The sequence below is a fragment of the Lampetra planeri genome, chromosome 10 (assembly GCF_965212315.1).
Source record: "Lampetra planeri chromosome 10, kcLamPlan1.2.h2, whole genome shotgun sequence".
Taxonomy (NCBI): Eukaryota; Metazoa; Chordata; class Hyperoartia; order Petromyzontiformes; family Petromyzontidae; genus Lampetra; species Lampetra planeri.
This window is the reverse complement of record NC_136116.1, coordinates 4260493-4279740: the sequence shown is the minus strand read 5'-3', so window position 1 is coordinate 4279740 and position 19248 is coordinate 4260493. Positions and strand designations below refer to the sequence as shown.

General features: G+C 44.8%; 1 protein-coding gene across 1 annotated transcript in view; it reads right to left on the bottom strand.

The window, feature by feature from the left end:
- Positions 1–3204: 3204 nt before the first annotated feature.
- Positions 3205–19248, bottom strand: part of LOC144720867 (diacylglycerol kinase beta-like) — a 65521-nt gene continuing 49477 nt past the window's right edge. Inside the window, exons 22-26 of the mRNA XM_078597965.1 lie at positions 18761–18851; positions 17770–17971; positions 11366–11486; positions 9918–9978; positions 3205–6650 (exon numbers count right to left, since the gene is read on the bottom strand). Coding sequence (XP_078454091.1) covers positions 6555–6650; positions 9918–9978; positions 11366–11486; positions 17770–17971; positions 18761–18851 — 571 coding nt within the window. The 3' untranslated portion in view covers positions 3205–6554. The remainder of the gene's footprint in view (positions 6651–9917; positions 9979–11365; positions 11487–17769; positions 17972–18760; positions 18852–19248) is intronic.

The following is a 19248-nucleotide window of genomic DNA, read 5'->3' as shown; positions in this document are numbered from 1 at the left end:
AGCAAAAGACTTAAAGGATTGTAAAACTATACGCTGTTTTGCCCTAATTACCCAGCGTAAGTGAAACCAATCAGCCTTCTAAGCAAGCCATACCTTTTTGTGGCCCAAATAAAATATATATACAGTACATTTTATTTCTCGATGTGCGCTGCTGTGTTAATACCCGACTATAATTGTGCCACATGTCACCGTTCTAGAACACAATGTAGACATTACATTCGCCGTTTTACGTTGTAAATTTCATCTTATTGTTGTGCACTTTACTTTATTGTCGTTATACCTGCCTGCCATTGCAACCCTTAAGACAAAGGCGTGTAAGCTTCACTTGGCTATAAAAATAATTATCGGAGTGACCATTCCCTTAGTCACGGCCTCGTATGTTCCACTGTACGGTGTTAAACGCTTTAAAAACCGAGAGCCACTTTGCCAATCGCACTGCTGGATGAGGCCGTCCTCGCCACGCCGTGTCGGTGATGCCGGGTTGGATGACCATACCTCGCCACCCGTGGTTAGTGCCGGGGTAGGTGATTCGATAAGGATACGTTTGTTCTACAATTATATTCACATCTCAAAACTAGATACGTTGGCTTACACAAGGTAAACATTGTAACGTGACAATTCCGCTCGTACGATGTGTGTAACATAGAGGGAATTGAACTTTATATTTTTCACTTTTTGTTACGACGAATGCTGCCGTGGTGTGATGGATGGTTAGCAACACAGGACTTGCAATCCAGAGGTTGACACTTCGATCTCACAGCGCGGCAGTGTTTTAATTAGATTGTATTTTAATTACATAAACGGTATACTTACTGTACATTAATAAAAACACAGTCAATCGACAAGGCTGCGTTGTCGTGGAGTAAAGTATGGGTACTCCTATTTCTTCCAAGACGTCTGACGAGCGTGTAATGATAGCCCAAATAACTCTCTTTTCAGGGCTATTTCCAGTACAGAGAGAGGGGCCCATCCACCCGGCAAGGGGAGCCGTGGTGGCTAGGAGATGTTGACTACCTCGCCTGCTATACAGGAGGTCGTGGGTTCGATCCCGACCCTGATGCCTGTTGTATATTTGGAGTTTGCGTGTCTCTCTCATCGTCATCACGGTGGCTAGGAGATGTTAACTACCTCGCCTGCTATACAGGAGGTCGTGGGTTCGATCCCGACCCTGATGTCTGTTGTATATTTGGAGTTTGCGGTGTCTCTCTCCCCATGACCGCGTGGATTTTTTCTCCGGGTCCTCAGGTTTTTTCCCCCGCCACATGTAGAATACGTGCGTTTAGAATATTTGGCTGCTATAAGTTCCCACGTGATCAGCAACTGCATTGAGCTATCGTTTGTGGCAAGGTTGCTTCTGAAAAAGAGCTATACAGTATAGCTCAGTGGGCCTTACCTGCTAAAATAAAAAAAAATGTAGTTTATAGTTTTTAGAGACAGGCTGACCATATTTCCAATAGTTACACGGGATATTAGGCTGGGAAAGAACACAGGTGTGAGGGATGCATAGTGTTTGTCAAACTGGGCCGTACCTGCTAAAATATAAAGTTAAGTTTACTAAGTGGCTTGAGTGAGCAATTGCAGTGCTGCACCTTTACCTGGATCTTTTGTTAAGTTGTGTTTGGCAAACCCGCCCCGTCCCCCCCCCTAGGCGGGTGATGTTTGTCCTCAGAACTTGTGGCCTGACGTGAGCAGCACTGGCGGTATGTGTGGAGTTTGAGAAATGAGAACCCGTTTCTGGCAAGGGGAGCTCGTGGCAAGAAAGCCACTGCTGCTTGCCACCGGGGGCTTTTCGTGGGGGTGAGAGAGCGAGAGAGAGAGGTATTTATAGAACACGTTTACCTCGTGTGTACACCAGACCGTGTAGAGAGCCACACACTACTACCCTTTGTTTAGGGTTTCACAATTGTGTATGCTATGCCTGAACACACCGCAAGCACTTGCAATGTCAAAATTGTTCAAGTGTGTTTTAAAGGCCGTGCGTGTATAGTACAGTGCTGTGTGTAAACAAAGTAACGTGCACATTATGCGAAGTTGCGGAGCGTTTTGGGTAAAAGTGTGTGTAAATTATAATCAGAACTCTGTTCTCTTTCTCCACGTAAACAAAACTATATTTAGTCCGTCAGCATTTTGGTTGTCTAGGCCACAAAGGTCAGATATATACATTGCGATCATTTTACAGATACCACACTCATTGCTAAAGCCCCACCTCTTTGTTGTCAACAAGTGATTGAATATTGCGAAGGCGATGGTTCAGTATGTGACAGAGAAAAAGAGTGACCCTATTTAACAAGTGTACTGTGCTGCACTGAAATTGGTGGGAAAACGTGGAGAGGCATTGCAATGTAATGCTGTATTGTCTATCTCGTTTTAGTGGGGTGTTTGTAAATGGATCACCCCGTATACCAAGGTTTATACGTAAAATTAAAGGTTATATTGTATTGGGTCATACTAATTATTGGATGTGACTGTAATCATGGAAAGAACTTGAAATATCCTGTTCTCAAAACTGGTAATTATTGTACACCATTACATCCGCACCTCCGATTAGCACGGTTGGCTACGTACGGTGTAAAAGAAGTTCAACATGCGGGTACATTGCAGCCTAACAAATAGAGATGGAGTGCTATGCATATCCCCAACGTTGTCTGTGGGAGGGTTGGTGCCACGTTCATCAATCGTTGTGGCGTGCGGCGGAAAGCGAAAAAAAAAACTGACCCAACTTGCACGAGTGGTTTCATCTGGTGCCCATTTATTTCTTAGCAAAGCGAAGTTCTGCTCACAAACATGTCAAACGGTAATACTGTACGTAGTATAACACGCAAATGATAGGACTCGCGCACCGCGCTCACGATAAGCAAACAGCACGGGGAAACCAAAAAAATAACGACGACTTCCCACACGAGAGAGAGCGTGATGGCATTAGCCGACCTGCAATAAACACACGGTCAGGCGTGCACGGTCCCGGACTGAGCTCTTGAATGATGACCGGGAGGTGAGAGGGGGCACATCGCAGGCTGCTGATGATGCTGCTGGACCATCGGAGCTGTGAAGCTCAAGTCAGACACCAAGTGTGTGACACGGTTGTGTGTGTGTGTGTTAAAAAATAAAAGTCTTTGCAAGTCTAAAATTATAAAATAATTGTACAATCTTTGTGGCCTTCATAATGCACGTAAAGTTAATGAAATAAATGCATAATGTTTAGTGTTTTGGTAATTGTTCTTTTCTTTTCCTGGCTTTACCACTGAACAGTTAAAATTATACAAAGTCAAAACCTGCCGATGCTGTTGTTAAGTAACCCCCCCCCTTTCACTAAGTTTAAAATGTGATACCATGGCATCAAAAGAAGGAAATAGAAAAATACCATGAACTAACAAATAGTCGAGAAGTAGTCTCTAGGTGCTACGACAGTGGCGCATAAAAGAAGTGTATTTGTAAACGTCCGTATAAATCTTGCATCGGGCTCGTCAGGTTGTACAAATCACGTTTTTTTTTCCAACCACACAATTTACGGGGCCACGTCAATATATAAAGGACACTGACTAAACGGAGCTGCTGCTAGCACCAACAACACACCGTGTCAAAAAGTGCGGACGCAGAAAATTTACCAGCATGCGTGTTCAATACAATGCACAGAACAAAGTGGTGCACGTACTTGTGCATGCAATATTGAATGTGGTTTTGGAGGGGAAAAAATTGGTTTGTAGATTCATTCAATCCACACAAATTTATGGCAGGTAAAAATTGCAACGGTGCACAAGAAAGTGAATACTATACAATCCATGTGTGCGTGTCAAAGCAACAAAGTCTGCATCCTGTGTAGTAGAGGTTTTAGATTGTACAGTGCTTGAGAAACCCCTACAACCGATTACCATTATCTTACATACCAGATTGAACAACAAAAGTCAGTTCTCTATTCAATTTAGTAGCTATAATGGCCTTGAATGCCTGCTAGCCAAAAGGTAGGTTAATCAATTAATGTAAAAAAAATGACAATGTGATTTTAATGTCCTGCATTTGCTTCATTGGGAAATCAATTTATGTTTTGAGGCATAATTCAGTATGCAGTATGTTTTTGTCAACTAGGCAGCACATCGTTCATAATGGCTCTCTGGCCCTGAACATCCGGTCCTGTGTGTAAGCAATTATAGGACCAGTCACGTCTTCTGGCCATGGCTGAGTGGGATACCATTCAAAGTACATTAAGTCAAGTTGACCAAGTTTTATAATTTGCAATGGAAATTGTTGTCCTTGAAGGGATATTTGATCAATTCATATTTTTCTTTAAGCCTACAAATGTTGCATTGAAATGATTAAGTACTAATTTAGAATGTTATAAAATTGATGAATGTTTAACAACACGAGTCAAATATTGTTACCGTCCTAGTAAACAGCACCTCAGTAACATTTCTGGCTTTTTGATTTTGTCACTGTGTATTTACATTTAATATATATTTTTCAAGAATGAATTACCCTTTTTTAAACTCCATAATGTACTCTAATTACATCAAGTTATTGTACAGTTTTATAAGTATTCGTAAATAGAATTTGCATGCATACAGCAGCGTTTAAAAAGTCACAATTGTCGAATATACATACAAATAAATATATAGATAGATAAATAAATAAGTCACTCTAACGTTTTTGTCGAACCAGGCACACAATTTATTTTCCCTCTAGCAAGACATCAAAACGTAGCTGTGCACTATCGGCACCGTTTGCTGAACTCCAAGTAGCTTCAAACAACAAATGCTGCTGCTCACACCCAGACTTTTCCTCGATTCGCAAGCGAATCTCGCTGCACAACTTGCGACGACAGTAATTCCGCCTGCACTCTTAAACAATCAGCGCTGCGTAATTCCAAGCGAACTACACGAAACTCTCTTCTCGAAGCCCCCCCCCCTCCTCGTCTTGGCTCGCAAACCTCGGTATTGGCATTCAGCTCCGAGACGTAACGCTACCATGCGCAAGTATAGCATAGGACCCTGCAAGCTCACAGCGCCGCACACCTAACAGCGCGCAAGGCTCTGTAGGTGCATTGGGCATCTACACCTCAGTTGGCTGGAACCTTAATGAAAGTTAATATTGGCGAAATCTTTATAAAATGTTAACGTTTACTGAACTTATATAGGCGAAGCGGTGGCAAATTGATGATCGCGCCGCGCCACGAACCCAGGAAACCTGCGTTTGGTTTCCAGCCACGACTAAATCAGCGGCGGGTGGTATCTGAACCAGTCCAGGGCTACCTTCCGCAAACCCACACTGACCAGTGTGGTGAAGTATGGTCGGGCAACTCCCGTGAACGACTTGTCACGGGGAGGCGTTCATCCGCAAGTGGATGGATAAAGGGGCTGTAGACGTGTTTTTGGGTTGTACCGCCTGTTGTTTGGCACGAAGAAGCACCCCGCAGCACGTAGAGTAAAATGTCAGACATCATGCAGGATAACTTGCGGTACAACCTGAAAACACATCGGAGAGCTATGCATCACCGCCGTGACATCCTACTTAGTTGTAGTGTGCAGCTGTAAATTTATAATGAAATAAGGTCTGCCTAGAGCCGAGTGTTTTATTCGCTGCAGTTAACATATATTTTTTTCAGTTGGTCAGAAGGATCTGGATGCTTTCCAGTTTCCCGTGGGCACTGGGAGAAACTTCTCGACGGAGTTGGATGAGGCTCTGCGGTGAAATGACCCCGCGGTGCCTCATGCACAATTGGGTCCGCACGCACGCACGAGATGTTCTCCTTGTTTGAACACAGCATCAGATGACCACGGGACTTGAAATGCTTAGCGCAAACATTGCCACTGCTTAAACACTGCTAACAGTGTGGCTAACAGCCACACGGTAAACTCGAACAAGGTAAAAAGTCGATATGCCATTTAAATCCAATTGTACACGATACACTATTTACAAGGACTGTATTAAGTGGTTTTACCTGAAAAATGATACGCGGTAGATGATTGTGAAAATTGAAAGGTCTGCCAGGTGGACTATATAATAACCTTCGCAAATACAAAATCACGTAATCGCCTGGGACCTAATGACCGTAATGATGCAATGTACAAATGTTGTGCTGTAAACCTTGTGTAAAAACGTTTCCCTACAAAATATGCAACAAGTCATAATTTATCTGTATCGTCAAACAATAATTATACAGTCCAAAAAGCATCCACTATATTTGCATGGTACCTTTCCCAAACGGACGTACTGCGCTCACGGACCAGGCCATGCTCAAAAAGTTGACAGATCGACCCTCGTGGACCCCATGATTTGGCTAACTCTGGGCAAATGCACACAACACATGGTGGCTCTGGTGAAAATCCACACAAAAAAAACTTCTCACATCCGAGTTTTGTTTTGGCGTTCGGTCTGCCTTTTTTTCTTTTCCATCTTTCGCCCGCCCGCCGTAAATGAACAACCCGAGTGGAAAAAAACCCCGCAACAACTGAATAAGCACGACCGACCGGCAAATGCTGCGTTCTCCCCCCCCCCACCACCTTCCCTGGGCTCTGACGGAATTCCCTCGTCGTGCCTCCCCAGCTCTCCTCTCCTCGCTCCTAGTGGTGCCCGCTGCGGAAAAACGCCGAGAAGAGGCTGGATTTTGGCTGTGGCCCCATGAGCATGGGCGCCTGGTTCTTGTGTGTCACTTTGATCTGTGGGGAGACAAAGCGATCACGCCGTTTTATGACAAGTCTGCGAAAATCAAACGCCCCATTTTGTTTGCCGTTTAAACCAAAACATGCCACAACGTTGAACTGACCGGTGAATGCAAAACGACGACGACGACGACGATTGAATACGAACGGATAAAATAGAATAAAAAAAAACTCGGAAAGTAAAAAAAAATATGTCGATTTGTTTCCAGGTCTACAATCGTGGAAATATTTTAAGAGTTATTTTCAGATGACAGTCCGATCCTGTGTGCGGTTCCTGCGTGCCTGGGTGTGCGATGCGACAAGCCAGCCATGAGCCTTGACAAACCCGTCCGACAGTGTCGACTTGTTCGCTCGCTCAGAATGCTCACTTGTTTGGACTGGGAGACAAGCTGAGGAGTGTAAGAATCCGCCATAGAACTGGAACAATGGCACCCTATTAGCGATATGTGCGTGCGTGTGTGTACGTTGCCACCGCTATGGAAACCCCACTGGGGGGGCTCTTTCTCAAGCCACTGCGTTTGCTGTGATCGCATGCCGAGCGAAGATGCTAATTGACACGGCGCTGTGATAGAATTCAATAGCTAGCAAACACCAGTTTTACTATAGATCGTGGGCAAGTGCAAACAAAACAAACATCTTGCTCGCTCGCTGCAGTATTGCGTTACTCCTAGCCTCTGCGAAATGTTGCAGTAGATCATGTACACTACTTTGCCTTCATAGCAGGCGGAAACTTATATCCGGTGCAGTTACTTTACACTGCACATGGCAAGGGCAATGTTTTACACAAAAAATGCTGCCATTTTTTCTCTCTCTCTCCAAATGTGTAAATTTTTTCCATTTATTCATTTCTCCGTAGCCATTGCGCAAAAATATAGCAAAATAACCAGGAAAAAATGGAAAGCGAGATTGTCCGTATGCTTTTATGCCTTCAGATTTCAACATTTACTGCGAGGCAAGCCAGCCCTGAGCCTCGACAAACTCCAGTGACGGCTTGTTCACTCGCTCGCTCAGAATGTACCACGGTGGCGAGATGTTAACTACCTTGCCTGGTATACAGGAGTTCGTGGGTTCGACCCTGACGCCTGCTGTATATTTGGAGTTTGCATGTTCTCCGCGTGGTCGCCTGGATTTTTCTCCGGGTCCTCCACTTTTCCCCTCCACATTTAGAAACGAGTATTTGGCTGTTATACATTTCCAGATAAGCCACTACATTCACCTATCATTTATGATCAAGTGGCGTCTAAAAATGAGCTATATAGCTCAGTGGGCCTTTCCTGGTAAAAAAAAAAGTTTTCGTTTCTAGTTTTTACAGACGGGCTGACCATATTTCCAGTAGTTACACAGGAGATTAGGCTGGGAAAGAGCACAGGTGTGAGGGATGCATCGTGTTTGTCAAACTGTAAACAACTTCTCCACAAACAGGTGGTGATACGAAGCTCATTGTTACCCACTCGGTGCTCTTACACAGAGGCTGCCCCCAAAATCACTAAGACGGTTGGAGGGCAACACTGAACCATTTTCCACCGTACATTCTACATCGTAACGTGAATGAGTAGGCCAAAATAGCATCGAGGTGGGGGTTTTAAGCGCCTCCCTCGAGTGGGGGCATCTTCCGCCAGCAGTTGCCTGAGCAAGGCATCGCAAGGTCTGCACCTTCTTTACCTCTTAGTCAACTTTGTGGGAAGTCGAGGGCAATGCAGTAAAATCCATTGTTGTTATCCTACTTGTATATTCCCACCGTGCGTGCTCCTCAGGCCTTCAGCCAACCCGCAGCGAACCAGCGTGGTAAAAAAAATCGGTCAGATAAATCCCACATCCTTTAACAGGCATGGAAAGAGGCCCTCATCCAGCAGCAGATTGGCAAAAGGGCTGTACATGTGCCAAGTTCTCCAAACACGATAAGACGAAATGATTCCCCTGTATTTTAAAGCAAACAAATTGAAGGCTAGTCGTATATGTTCTTTGTGTGTGTGTATGCGCGTGCGTATGTGTGTGACCAGATCTCTGACTTTATTGACAGCGGGAACAAATCTGGGGCGTGTCTTATAATCCAGAAAATAGGTGACATGGGCTTAGGCAACTTTGGTAGCCAAAAAAAATACCTGTGTATGAAAAGGGTGTGCCGAGCGACTGTGCAGCACACACGTACCCAAAGATCCCCCGTAAAGCCTTAACAGACTGTTGGGGCAAGTGCTGTTAGCGAGCACTTATGAAGGCCGGTAAGGCACACGAGGGGGTGGGTGGCCAGCACCACGCCCGGCCACCTTTGTCTCCCTAGTGGCGATATTTACGCATTGCACCAGGTACTTATTTGAGGCTGAGTCGACCTAGGGGAGGCCCAGGACCGGTTCAGATAATCGTTACTGGTATCGACTGTGAACGGGAATCGAACTCGAGCCACCAGATTCGTAGCGCAGCGCAGCGCGCTAACAGCTACACTACCGCTCTACACACACGTACGCACACGCACGCGCGCGCGTGCACGCACACACATCCACCCACCCAAACACAAGCCACGGTGCAGCCTGGCACGTGCGTTGGCCGATCACATTTCCTGCGAGAAACGGTGCACACCCCACACATGTGCAGATTCCACAGCTGGTGCAGAGCTCCAGCCCAGGGCGTGGTGGCAATCCAACGCGGGTTTTGCACATACCTCACCTCCAGGTGTGGCCAAAATGGGGTTCGGGCGATAACAATGGCGCACATTTAAAGTCTTGTGTTTGCCTCAATTAGCACCACACCTAGGGGGTGGCATCTGACAACAAAAAAAACCCCCGCTGTTGTGACGAATCGTGCCTCTATCCTGAACTCGGAAACGTAAAAATCTCACCGTGATTGTCTCCACTAAAACTCAGCACTTTCCGTTGTTGTTCTGTTAGTTTTAAATATTCGTGATTTTACTGTGACACGGGGAAGACCCGTCATGCTCATTGACGTGCACTCTATTTGCCTTCGTGTGTGTTTATCCCACGTCCGCCTTAATTGAAAGGAATTATTTTCAATGGACGCAATGAAGGTTGCCAAATAAATATCACGAATTGAATTAGCTTCACCAACCCGGCACTGACCAGTGTGGTGAAGCAAGCTAAAGTAACCCCCATGTGACCCACACGGCATGGGTAGAACCGTCATTTAGCAGTGGATTGGCAAAAGGCCCGTGCATGTGTGATTGAATGAGCCCAACTTATCCTGAGTATAGCCGAGGCTAGCGATCGATTCTGCTACACCATCAGTATGAGAAGCAATGGTGGGATCACATACGGTGCAGGGCGGCTGCATCCAGGGCTCTCCGTCGATCTGCATGGGCAGCAGTTTGGTCGTCCTACGGTGGAGGAACACAGTGACACAGAGCGAGCCGTTAAGGCCAGTGGCGTAGCCTGTTTGGCATGGGCCCTGGTGGCTGGTGTTGCAAGGAATTAAATGGGCCCCCACCCCCCACCGATGTTCTCCCTACTTTTTGTAGGGCCCCTCTGGCTTGTGGGCCCTGGTGCAGTTGCACCGCCTGCATACTAGGCCAACTGTTGCTGGCGATTGTCACTGGCAATGCATTTATTGTACTATGAGCAATAACTATAGCACCTTGGTAGCGGAGTGGTGTTTAGTGACGGAAGTCTGACTACCCAATGATAAAGTGAGATTGGTGAACATTAATCGGTCTACAGATCATACAACCTCGAGGAACCATGTGACCTCTGTCTGTGATTTAATTGGAAGGTTGCCATCACAGTTGCTCAACTAGGGAGAGCATCGGATCAAATTTGTCCATATTTTGGTGACAACATTTTCTTCGTGAGAAAACGTCGCGGCAACTGCTGCGGGTGACGATTGTTGGCAGCTATTGCTCTTAAAATTGACCAAGTTTATCGTGGCCTTTATACTTTGTCCGTTAGCACAGCATCTGGCAACTGCATCAAGAGGAATGCTAAGGCAAGTGTCGGAGCACGGATCGTTTCTCGTGTCACTGATGAGATGAGACTTTGTGGGGGCGGCGTGTGGGGAGTTGGTGCGGGCAGATAAAGGCCCATTACGAGATGAACCACCTTCATTGATCACACATTATTGATTGGTACCGATCGGAGTGGGGAGGGAGAGGGACACTTTGTTTACCCTCTGTAATGTAATTTATGGGCAGCAATGAAATTGAGAGCCTATGGTTTAACTTAGATTGGAGGCTTCCTTTGGTTTAAGATAAAGAAATATTATTGGTTAAAAAAATATATAATCTTTAATGTTAATTAACGTTCCTGTGTCTCAAACTTACAGCCACAGTAGTGGAGCACTTTTCACCGTAGAGTCGAGTCAAGCAATGGCTCATTCTGATCGGAAATAATTTAGTGTTTGCATTATTGATGATGAGATATGTATGACTTATGGCTTATGACCTAGGTCAGAAAAACCATGAAGGAACATATTCGCCACGCTAATCTCATTGGGTTTTAGAAATTGCCACACTTTCTTTCTTTCCATTCATGTATTTATTTATTTTAGTTAAGTGCCAGGAATATTTTTTTTTATAAAATGAATACAAATTTTGGTAACACGTGCAGGACATATATAGCCTTTGCACTTAAACGGTGACATTTATCAGGCATTTCTAGGTTATACGAGATATATATATATATAATTCTTGAAGTGGAAAATAAATATCTTAAGCGTAGAGGGAGAGTGAGTCGATTGAGTGCATGCTCGAAGCGTGGGCTGCTGGTCACCGGATGGTCACAGAGGAGCACTGAGCCATTCTCTTCCCGGCACTCTTCAGCCCAGTGTAGATTTGGCCCATCTCCATTGCTCCCTCCAACCCCACCACCTCCAACAGCTGGTCGCCCAGATCTGAATTGTCACACAGAAAAAAACGAAAACGCACACAAAAACAATTACGTGAACTTTCAGCTCGTAAGACCTTGAGTTCGATGTCACCTGGTGAAGAGCGAAAAGGTAAAAATGTGGTGCGTGACTGTTTTGTTCCCGCACCTTTGCAAACCTATGCTGATTATAAATTAAAGTGAAAAGAAAAATGCAGCCCATTGTACTCTGACAGAGGATGCATTGCCAAGTCCATAATAATGCTGCCCTCATTATTCCCTGCCTTGCTACCAGATTAGCCCCCCCTGTAAGTTGTCAGTGTATTGCCTTCTGCTTTTGGAATTAATATGTTAATGGAACACGTCGTTAACATATTAATTTCAACACCCTACGTACTGAGCTAGGGCAGTGTGTGCGTGCTTGCGTGTGGAAACTCTGCAGGCACTTATAAATATTTCTTGATGTTCATAAAATAATAACAAGTTCATTTATATAAAAAATTAACGTAGGTTTTATTTTTTTTTGCATCTGTCATCGAGAAGAAAGAGCTCGATATTTTTGCCATCTGATAATTTTCAGTCATCATCATCAGCCATGGTTAATCCACTGCTGGATGTAGGATTCCTTCAAGCCACCACCATCTCGCAGATGATGATGATGTTTGAATCCACCTAGCATCTGGACACGAGTTTATTTCATCGCTCCTTCTCTTCTGTAGTTGCCCTTTTAAAAAAAACTTCAGCAGGCGACAGAAACATTTAAAAACGTTATTATTATTTGGAATTAACCTGTGATTTTATTCACAAGTTAATTGAAGCAGAAATATAACATCGGCAATATGTGTGATTGCCTCAACATGAGCAAATTATTTAGTAAAAAAATAACCTTATAACTAACAGCCCTTTGCCAGATGCCGGTCATGGGAATTATGTGACCATACTACACCGTGCCGGTCAGCGTGAGTTGGCGATGGCAGGAGGCCCCAGGATCGGTTTCAGATTTCACTCGCTACTGATGTTAGCCGTGACTCGGAATTAAACTCAGATCACTGGGTTCCGAGCGCAGAAGCACTTGCGAATGCGCCAACAGAAAATGATCAGAATAAAGTATTCAAATGCTGCAATGTGAAAACAACAAATACAATACGCCACTAAGACAGCGTTTAAAGTAATAATTGGAGCACAGTTCGATTTGCAACTGTATCTTTCTCTCTTTCTCTCTGGATTCACCATCCCCCCCCCCTGCCCAGCCAGACCATCTGGCAACGGCACCTTATGGGTGATAGCCAGGCAAAGAACAACTGCAACGTGCTTTTATTATGGGGCTCAGTGCTAGTTCTGGGATGATTAACACATTTATTGTTGAGTTTTCCACTTCTACCGATATTTGAAAAGCCAGCGCAATTTTCTTGTAGGTGAGCAAACCTACAATCTGGCTCAGGGAGGCTCTCATCCAGCAGAGGATTCATAGTGGACATTGATTTTGATGAACAGACAAACCATGGTGGTGACAGCAATCTTGAAACGTTTCCTTTGTTCGCAAGTATAATTTTATTTTGGGCGATTTGTGAAATGTGGTCTATATACTGCATGTGAATAATACTCTATAATTTGTCATATGATATCGATAATTCTGTTCTTAGATGTTTCTATCGTTACGCTGTAGCTGTAATCCTAATTAAATTGTATAACTGTATTGTATTTGTTAACATTACGTTACAGTATTACGTTAGTGTTGTAATACCGTATCATTAGAATTGCTGCTACAAAGAAAAGTACTTTATGGAGCGATTAAATCAACTTACGTGTCGGGACTTGCCAGATGATCACAATACTTAACTGTGTGAGATGGCAAGAGCAGAGGGATGCCTTCATCCAACAGTGGCTAGATCATGGCCACTGATGATGATGGTGACTGCACGTGACAATATAAGAATAAGATATGCGTTTGTATGCCACCGAAACGTCGTGATTTATTATTTTATTTTGTTTCTATTAATTTTATTTTTTTACCTACGTGACTTTACCGAAAAAACCTAAGAGTATGCCTCGCAGTGTTGCCAGTCCATCGTAACGTGCGCTTGGAAGGGCACTGACATCATGGTTTCGATGTGAGGCCAGTGTAAGCGATGCGCATATGGACTCTGGTGAGATTTAACTGTTCATAAAAGCAAGAGTACAGTATTTGTTTTTTTTTGTTGGCACTTTTTTTATGTTTGACCATTTAAAAATAGAAACCCGTTTTTAACTTGCAATTGTGAGTATATTTTGGCATCTGTTTATTTGGTTAAAAAAAACAGAATAGATGGCCAAGCTTACTTTAAACTTCATTGATGTTGGACTGTACACACAGTATTCACACTGTATGTTTTTTTTGCCACCTAATCAAAAAAAATATAACCACTGGGTTAAATATTTAAGACTCGGCAATAAAAATGTTCATTAAAATTGGTACTTGAAGCGACTAGCCACGCTACTTTCAAATTGTCAAATTTTCCCGATGCTAAATTTAACACTTAAATGTCCCGGACGGACGCGATGCTAATTAAAACTCGACCCAAGATAAGGTCATCGTTTTTTTCTTTCCACACTGGTGTTGAAAGTCATCACGACGAAAAGAACATGCTAAATAGGAGTTATGGGGAGCTCGGGGGTTACGTGATGATGCCTTGGGGACCGAAGGGGCAAGGAGTGATCAAAGGCAAGGCTCGCTCGCGATACATGGAGGGCATGGCTGAAGGAAGTTGGCTGTTAGGAAGGTCTGGAGGACATGCCCCCGTGGATGTCAGATGTCATTTAGACCCCCCTCCCCCCTTAACTATCACCCCACCCCACCGCACTGCACTCCACCCATGGCATATCAAAAGACAACAATGGGAGCTTTTATATTCAAGCGGGTGTCTATGAAATGCAGATGCAGAGAAGAATGAGGAGACAATAAATCTAGGCCACCGCTAATTGCCTCGTTGGGCAGTGGTTGAATACGTGGAGAGGGCTGCTGGGAGATGGCCTTAAGGTGCAGCCATTTTGTAGCCCAAGGAGACAAATGTCTGGACACGGGCGTTGGAATAAACAAACAGACAAACAAGCTGACTGCAGCATCCACTCCCTTGCGGCTTTGATGTCCTTTGTTGGGACCAGATGAAAGTTTGGGAACACCAAAGCTTCCATGTGTTTAGGAATTGTTGTGCTAGGGTTGTAGCCAGGCAGGGCCTGCAGTTTTATTTCTGTCTAACCACATTTTGTCATTCATTAGTCAATTTTACGTTCGTTTTTAACTTATATTTTTCTCGTGGGACTGTAATGAATAAAAATGTCATCTTAATTGCACGTGTGTAAACCTTTGTACTAGTTTTGCAGCTTGATCTCAGGGTAAAATGAAAGGCGCAAGCCTCCAAGAGGGAGTGTCTTATAGAGCCCTTGGAGGGCATGTGGGCCTGCTTGTCCACGCTGGCCAGACATCTTGGAGGAGTTGGAAGTTGGCTCACAAGTGACGACATCATATTCATTCCTCTATTTAAGACCAAAAGAGGATTTCTGCACAAATCTGGCTGCCACCTGATGATGCTGCTTGTAATTACTGGCGAAACGTCGTACTGGAATTGTAAATGTTGTGAGTTTACTCTCCAACACACCGGTGTGCTGTACTAGTAAAGAATTGGCATGTTTTGTTTACGTGACAAACATTACTAATTGTGTCAGGTGGTGGCGGGGTTAACGACACTTTCATATTTACACGATATAACCCAACAAACCTCTTTTATGGATACCCAGACCAACCCAATGACACCTTTCCGATCGACTAACGGCAGATCTCATTGTATATATGTCTTACAATTCTACACAGTGGCAATGATTTATTTTATCAGTCCTGTTATTTTATAACTTTATTTTGTTTATTTACTTTCATTCTCCCCTCTTTTTGTTTGCAAAAGTAAAACAAAAACCCCTCATAGTCTTCTAAGCATATGTGTACAAACATGCTCTTAGATGGTAAAAATGCATCTGATGTTCAAGAGCACTGTGCTGCTTCATTCCAAACTGAAAGTAAACGAGCCAGGCTCTGCAGGTGTACCTGCTAATTGCATTATCTGTTACGAAAGTGGTTCTTGCTCTGATTGCCTGCACAGGGGAGGCAATTACTGCATGTCGTGACTAATTAAGCAATAATGAGGCTCCTTGAATAATGATGTCCCTGGCGAGATCAAAATGCGGCGCTTTGCAGACACGGCGGTGACATGTGGCGTGGCATCATCTGAAGGCTGGCATAACAACAAGCCGCGGTGCGGTCTGTTCACGTTATTTTCTGCACGCGGTCCAACCCCTTGACAGATTGCCTTCGATGTGTAGAATTAAACATTCTCGGGTAAAGATGCGGCCCTGCAAATGCTTGCTCGTGCCACTGCTGGCAGAAGGGCCTTCGCTCCACGCTGAGCAGATTGGTTTGAGTACCCACACTTTACTCCACCACACATGACCTGCTGATGAACGAACTGTAAGTTAACCCATGTATACTGCTGGGTGGGCAGAGGCGAGGTCTGGGGGGGATTTTAGAACTTGCTGCATTGTTTCAACTGCCACTGCCGGGAGATCGAATTTTTGTTTATTTTATTAACTGTTTTTTTTTTTAATCAGGTAAGGCCCACTGAGCTATGTAGCTCTTTTTCAGAAGCGACCTGGCCACAAATGATGGCTCAACGAAGTGGTTCATCATGCGGAAATGTATAGCAGCCACATACTCTAAACACATGTTTCTAACATGCAAACTCGAATAAACAGGTGTCAGGGTCGGGTTCGAACCCACGACTTTCGGTATACCAGGCGAGGTAGGTAACATCTCGCCACCGTGTAGCTGACCACTCGGTCGAGCTGACCGCTAAACCAAGGCAGCATCCATCCAACCTTCTATTAGTATGAATTGAAAGTGGCATTTAAATCACAGGCCCTTGTGATTTAACCACCCCTCCAGCCCATCAGCGATTTGATGAATTGTCATGTTTCAAGGTTGCTATTGATCTTGAATAGATTTTTGTATTGTTTTTACTATCTCAGAAAAAAATGTTTTGTCCACTGTATTAGCCGATCATCTGCATCGTCATCAATCATCAGCTACTGTATAGTCAATCCACTGCTGGATGAACTGGCCCTAGCCGCCACCATCTCTCGCCATCCTGCGATGTAAAAATTCACCTTGCACCTGCCCCAGAGTTGATGTCCGTCGCTCCATCTCCTCTGTGGATGTACTCTCGGATGCGATCCATAACTTGCATATACAGTGCAGTATTGCATAAATTACAAATAATTGATTCTCACACGCACACCTTGATGGACTTCATGTATCTTGCACATAAACAATTCATTTCAATTGATGTATTGCTCCTTGCCTACAATATAAGTGACTTTCTGGACACAGCCAAACGCATTAGCAGAGTGCTTGCTTTATGCACAAAATAAAAACAATTCTATCCTACATAGGAACTAACTTACTCTGAGTTTTCTGACAGCCAATATGACACTCTATTGACTGCCGAAGGCATGACACACTCTCATGAATTGAATTATTAATACAGATGTAATGGAACTGTGACTTGCCACATGTTCAACTGAATCATGCAACAGCCGTGCCTATTAAGCAGAGCCCTTGCCATTCACACACACGTAACGAGTGTGACGGCTGTGAAATGTTATATTTGTCCATGACCAAATCATCGGGAATTCGCCTCAGCTCGTGACACTGAGAGGACGAGGAAAACATGGATTGATGAACATGTGTCAGTTGGGGCTGTCACTTTGACTCTTAACGAGAGGTCATCTTGGACAGGACACGTCGCTAGAAGGGACAGTGGCCGGTGGGTGAGACTAATGACGGAGTGGCAGCCTCGGGAGGGAGTGAATGCTCCGCAAGTATGGCCGCCACAAAGATGGAGTGAGGAAAGCTCCATCTAGTTGTATTATTGAGCGTGTGGATTTGTCTCCGGGTCCTCCGGTTTTCCCCCTCCACATTTAGAAACGTGCGTTTATGAGTATTTCGCTGCTTTAAATTTCGACGTGATAAGCCACTTTGTTGTTGGGATATCATTTGTGGCCAGGTCGCTTCTGAAAAATAGCCGTGTATCTCAGTGGGCCTTACCTTGTTTAAATAAAAGTAGTAAAAAAAAAGTTACATTGTGCCAGCGCCCCGTTGTATTGTTACAGCGCAGCACCACGAGAGTTGTCGACGGCATGGGGAGCCCTTTGCCCAGCAGTAGATTGCTCACGTTCTGATGATGATGGCGATGGCGAGCGCATGACCCTGCGCAGTGTGGTCTCACCCTGCACGCAGTACTTGAGCTCCTTGGGGTCGGTGACGGTGGTCATCGCGCGCTCAGGCGGCCGCTTCTTGCTCTGCCGCCTGTAGTTGCGCCGGCGGCGGCTCTCGCCCCACAGGTTGGAGCCACCGTGCATGCTGGGAATGTTGAGCAGCGCGACCCCCTCCAGGGAGGTGTTGCTCAAGTCCAGGAGCATCCCGTCGCACTGAGAGGGAGACACACACGCACGTAGCTGATAAACGTGGAGATTTTGCATCGGTTTCCACCTTCTGGGCTCTCATCGTCTGGAAGGTCCGGGAGGTCAAAGCTTTATAAAGTGTTTTATTTTCACGTGGAGAGAGGGAAGGTTGTGCGCTTCATTTATTTGATCATTAAAATATCCATGATCAAAATGCTCCACAACAGTCCATAATGTTTTATATGCCAGTCAGTGTTTCTGACCTACTTCTTTGTTTTAAAGAAGGGTTGAAATATCCGTCTATTGTATATTTTTTACATAAAACAATGTAAATGAGTGTAGTGAATATTGTTTAAATTGCTATTTGCACTACTATACGAAAATGTTCTTATTGTTAAAAAGTAAAATAACACACAACAAAAACAGCAACAATAAACCTTAACCAGAACCAGAGTTTCCTGGAGGCCTTGGGCAGAAGGCCACATTGGGCCCTCTTATTCCAAAACTCGGCCCGTTGTAGGGGCCTCTTTTTGTGTGAGACTCGGTGCAGATTTCCTTCATTTGACCCTCCACCCACCCACCCAACGGATTGGCCCTGTGGAACATTGCAAAAAAATGACTTCTTAGCGTTGATTTCTCATACAACTGAAGGGCAAAAAAAAGAAAACAACACTGCGGCGTGCGGTGGATATGTTGCGCAACATTGGAAGGACCGAGTCTTTGCCGGCGGTCGGTCTCCACGGGGGAGTCGGCGTTTGCCGCGCCCCGGCACTGAGAGGGAGACACGCACACGGCGCCTGTCCACTCCTGCGTCACCTCGATCTCGATGCACTCGTGCAGCTTCTTGCAGGTTGCCGAGAACGTCTCCGAGGTGCCGAACTCAAAGTACCACAGCTTGTTCTTCATGCTGCTCTCACACAGTGGTGGGAAGCAGAGGTGGGACAAAGTCATTGTTATGCAAGTCCAAGTCGAGTCGCAAGTCATCAAATTCATGACTCGAGTCTGACTCGAGTCCAAGTCACATGACTCGAGTCCACATCTCATAGGTGGGACAAAGTCATTGTTATGCAAGTCCAAGTCGAGTCGCAAGTCATCAAATTCATGACTCGAGTCTGACTCGAGTCCAAGTCACATGACTCGAGTCCACACCTCTGGTGGGAAGTGTGCCAAGCGCGACATTTAACATCAGCATCGTTGTATATGAGCAGGGTATCTCAGCTGAATCGTCATGCTTCTGAGGTCTTCTTCTTGGTTCTATCGGTAAAGTCACGTAGAATGGAAGTAATAAAATAATAAAAATATAA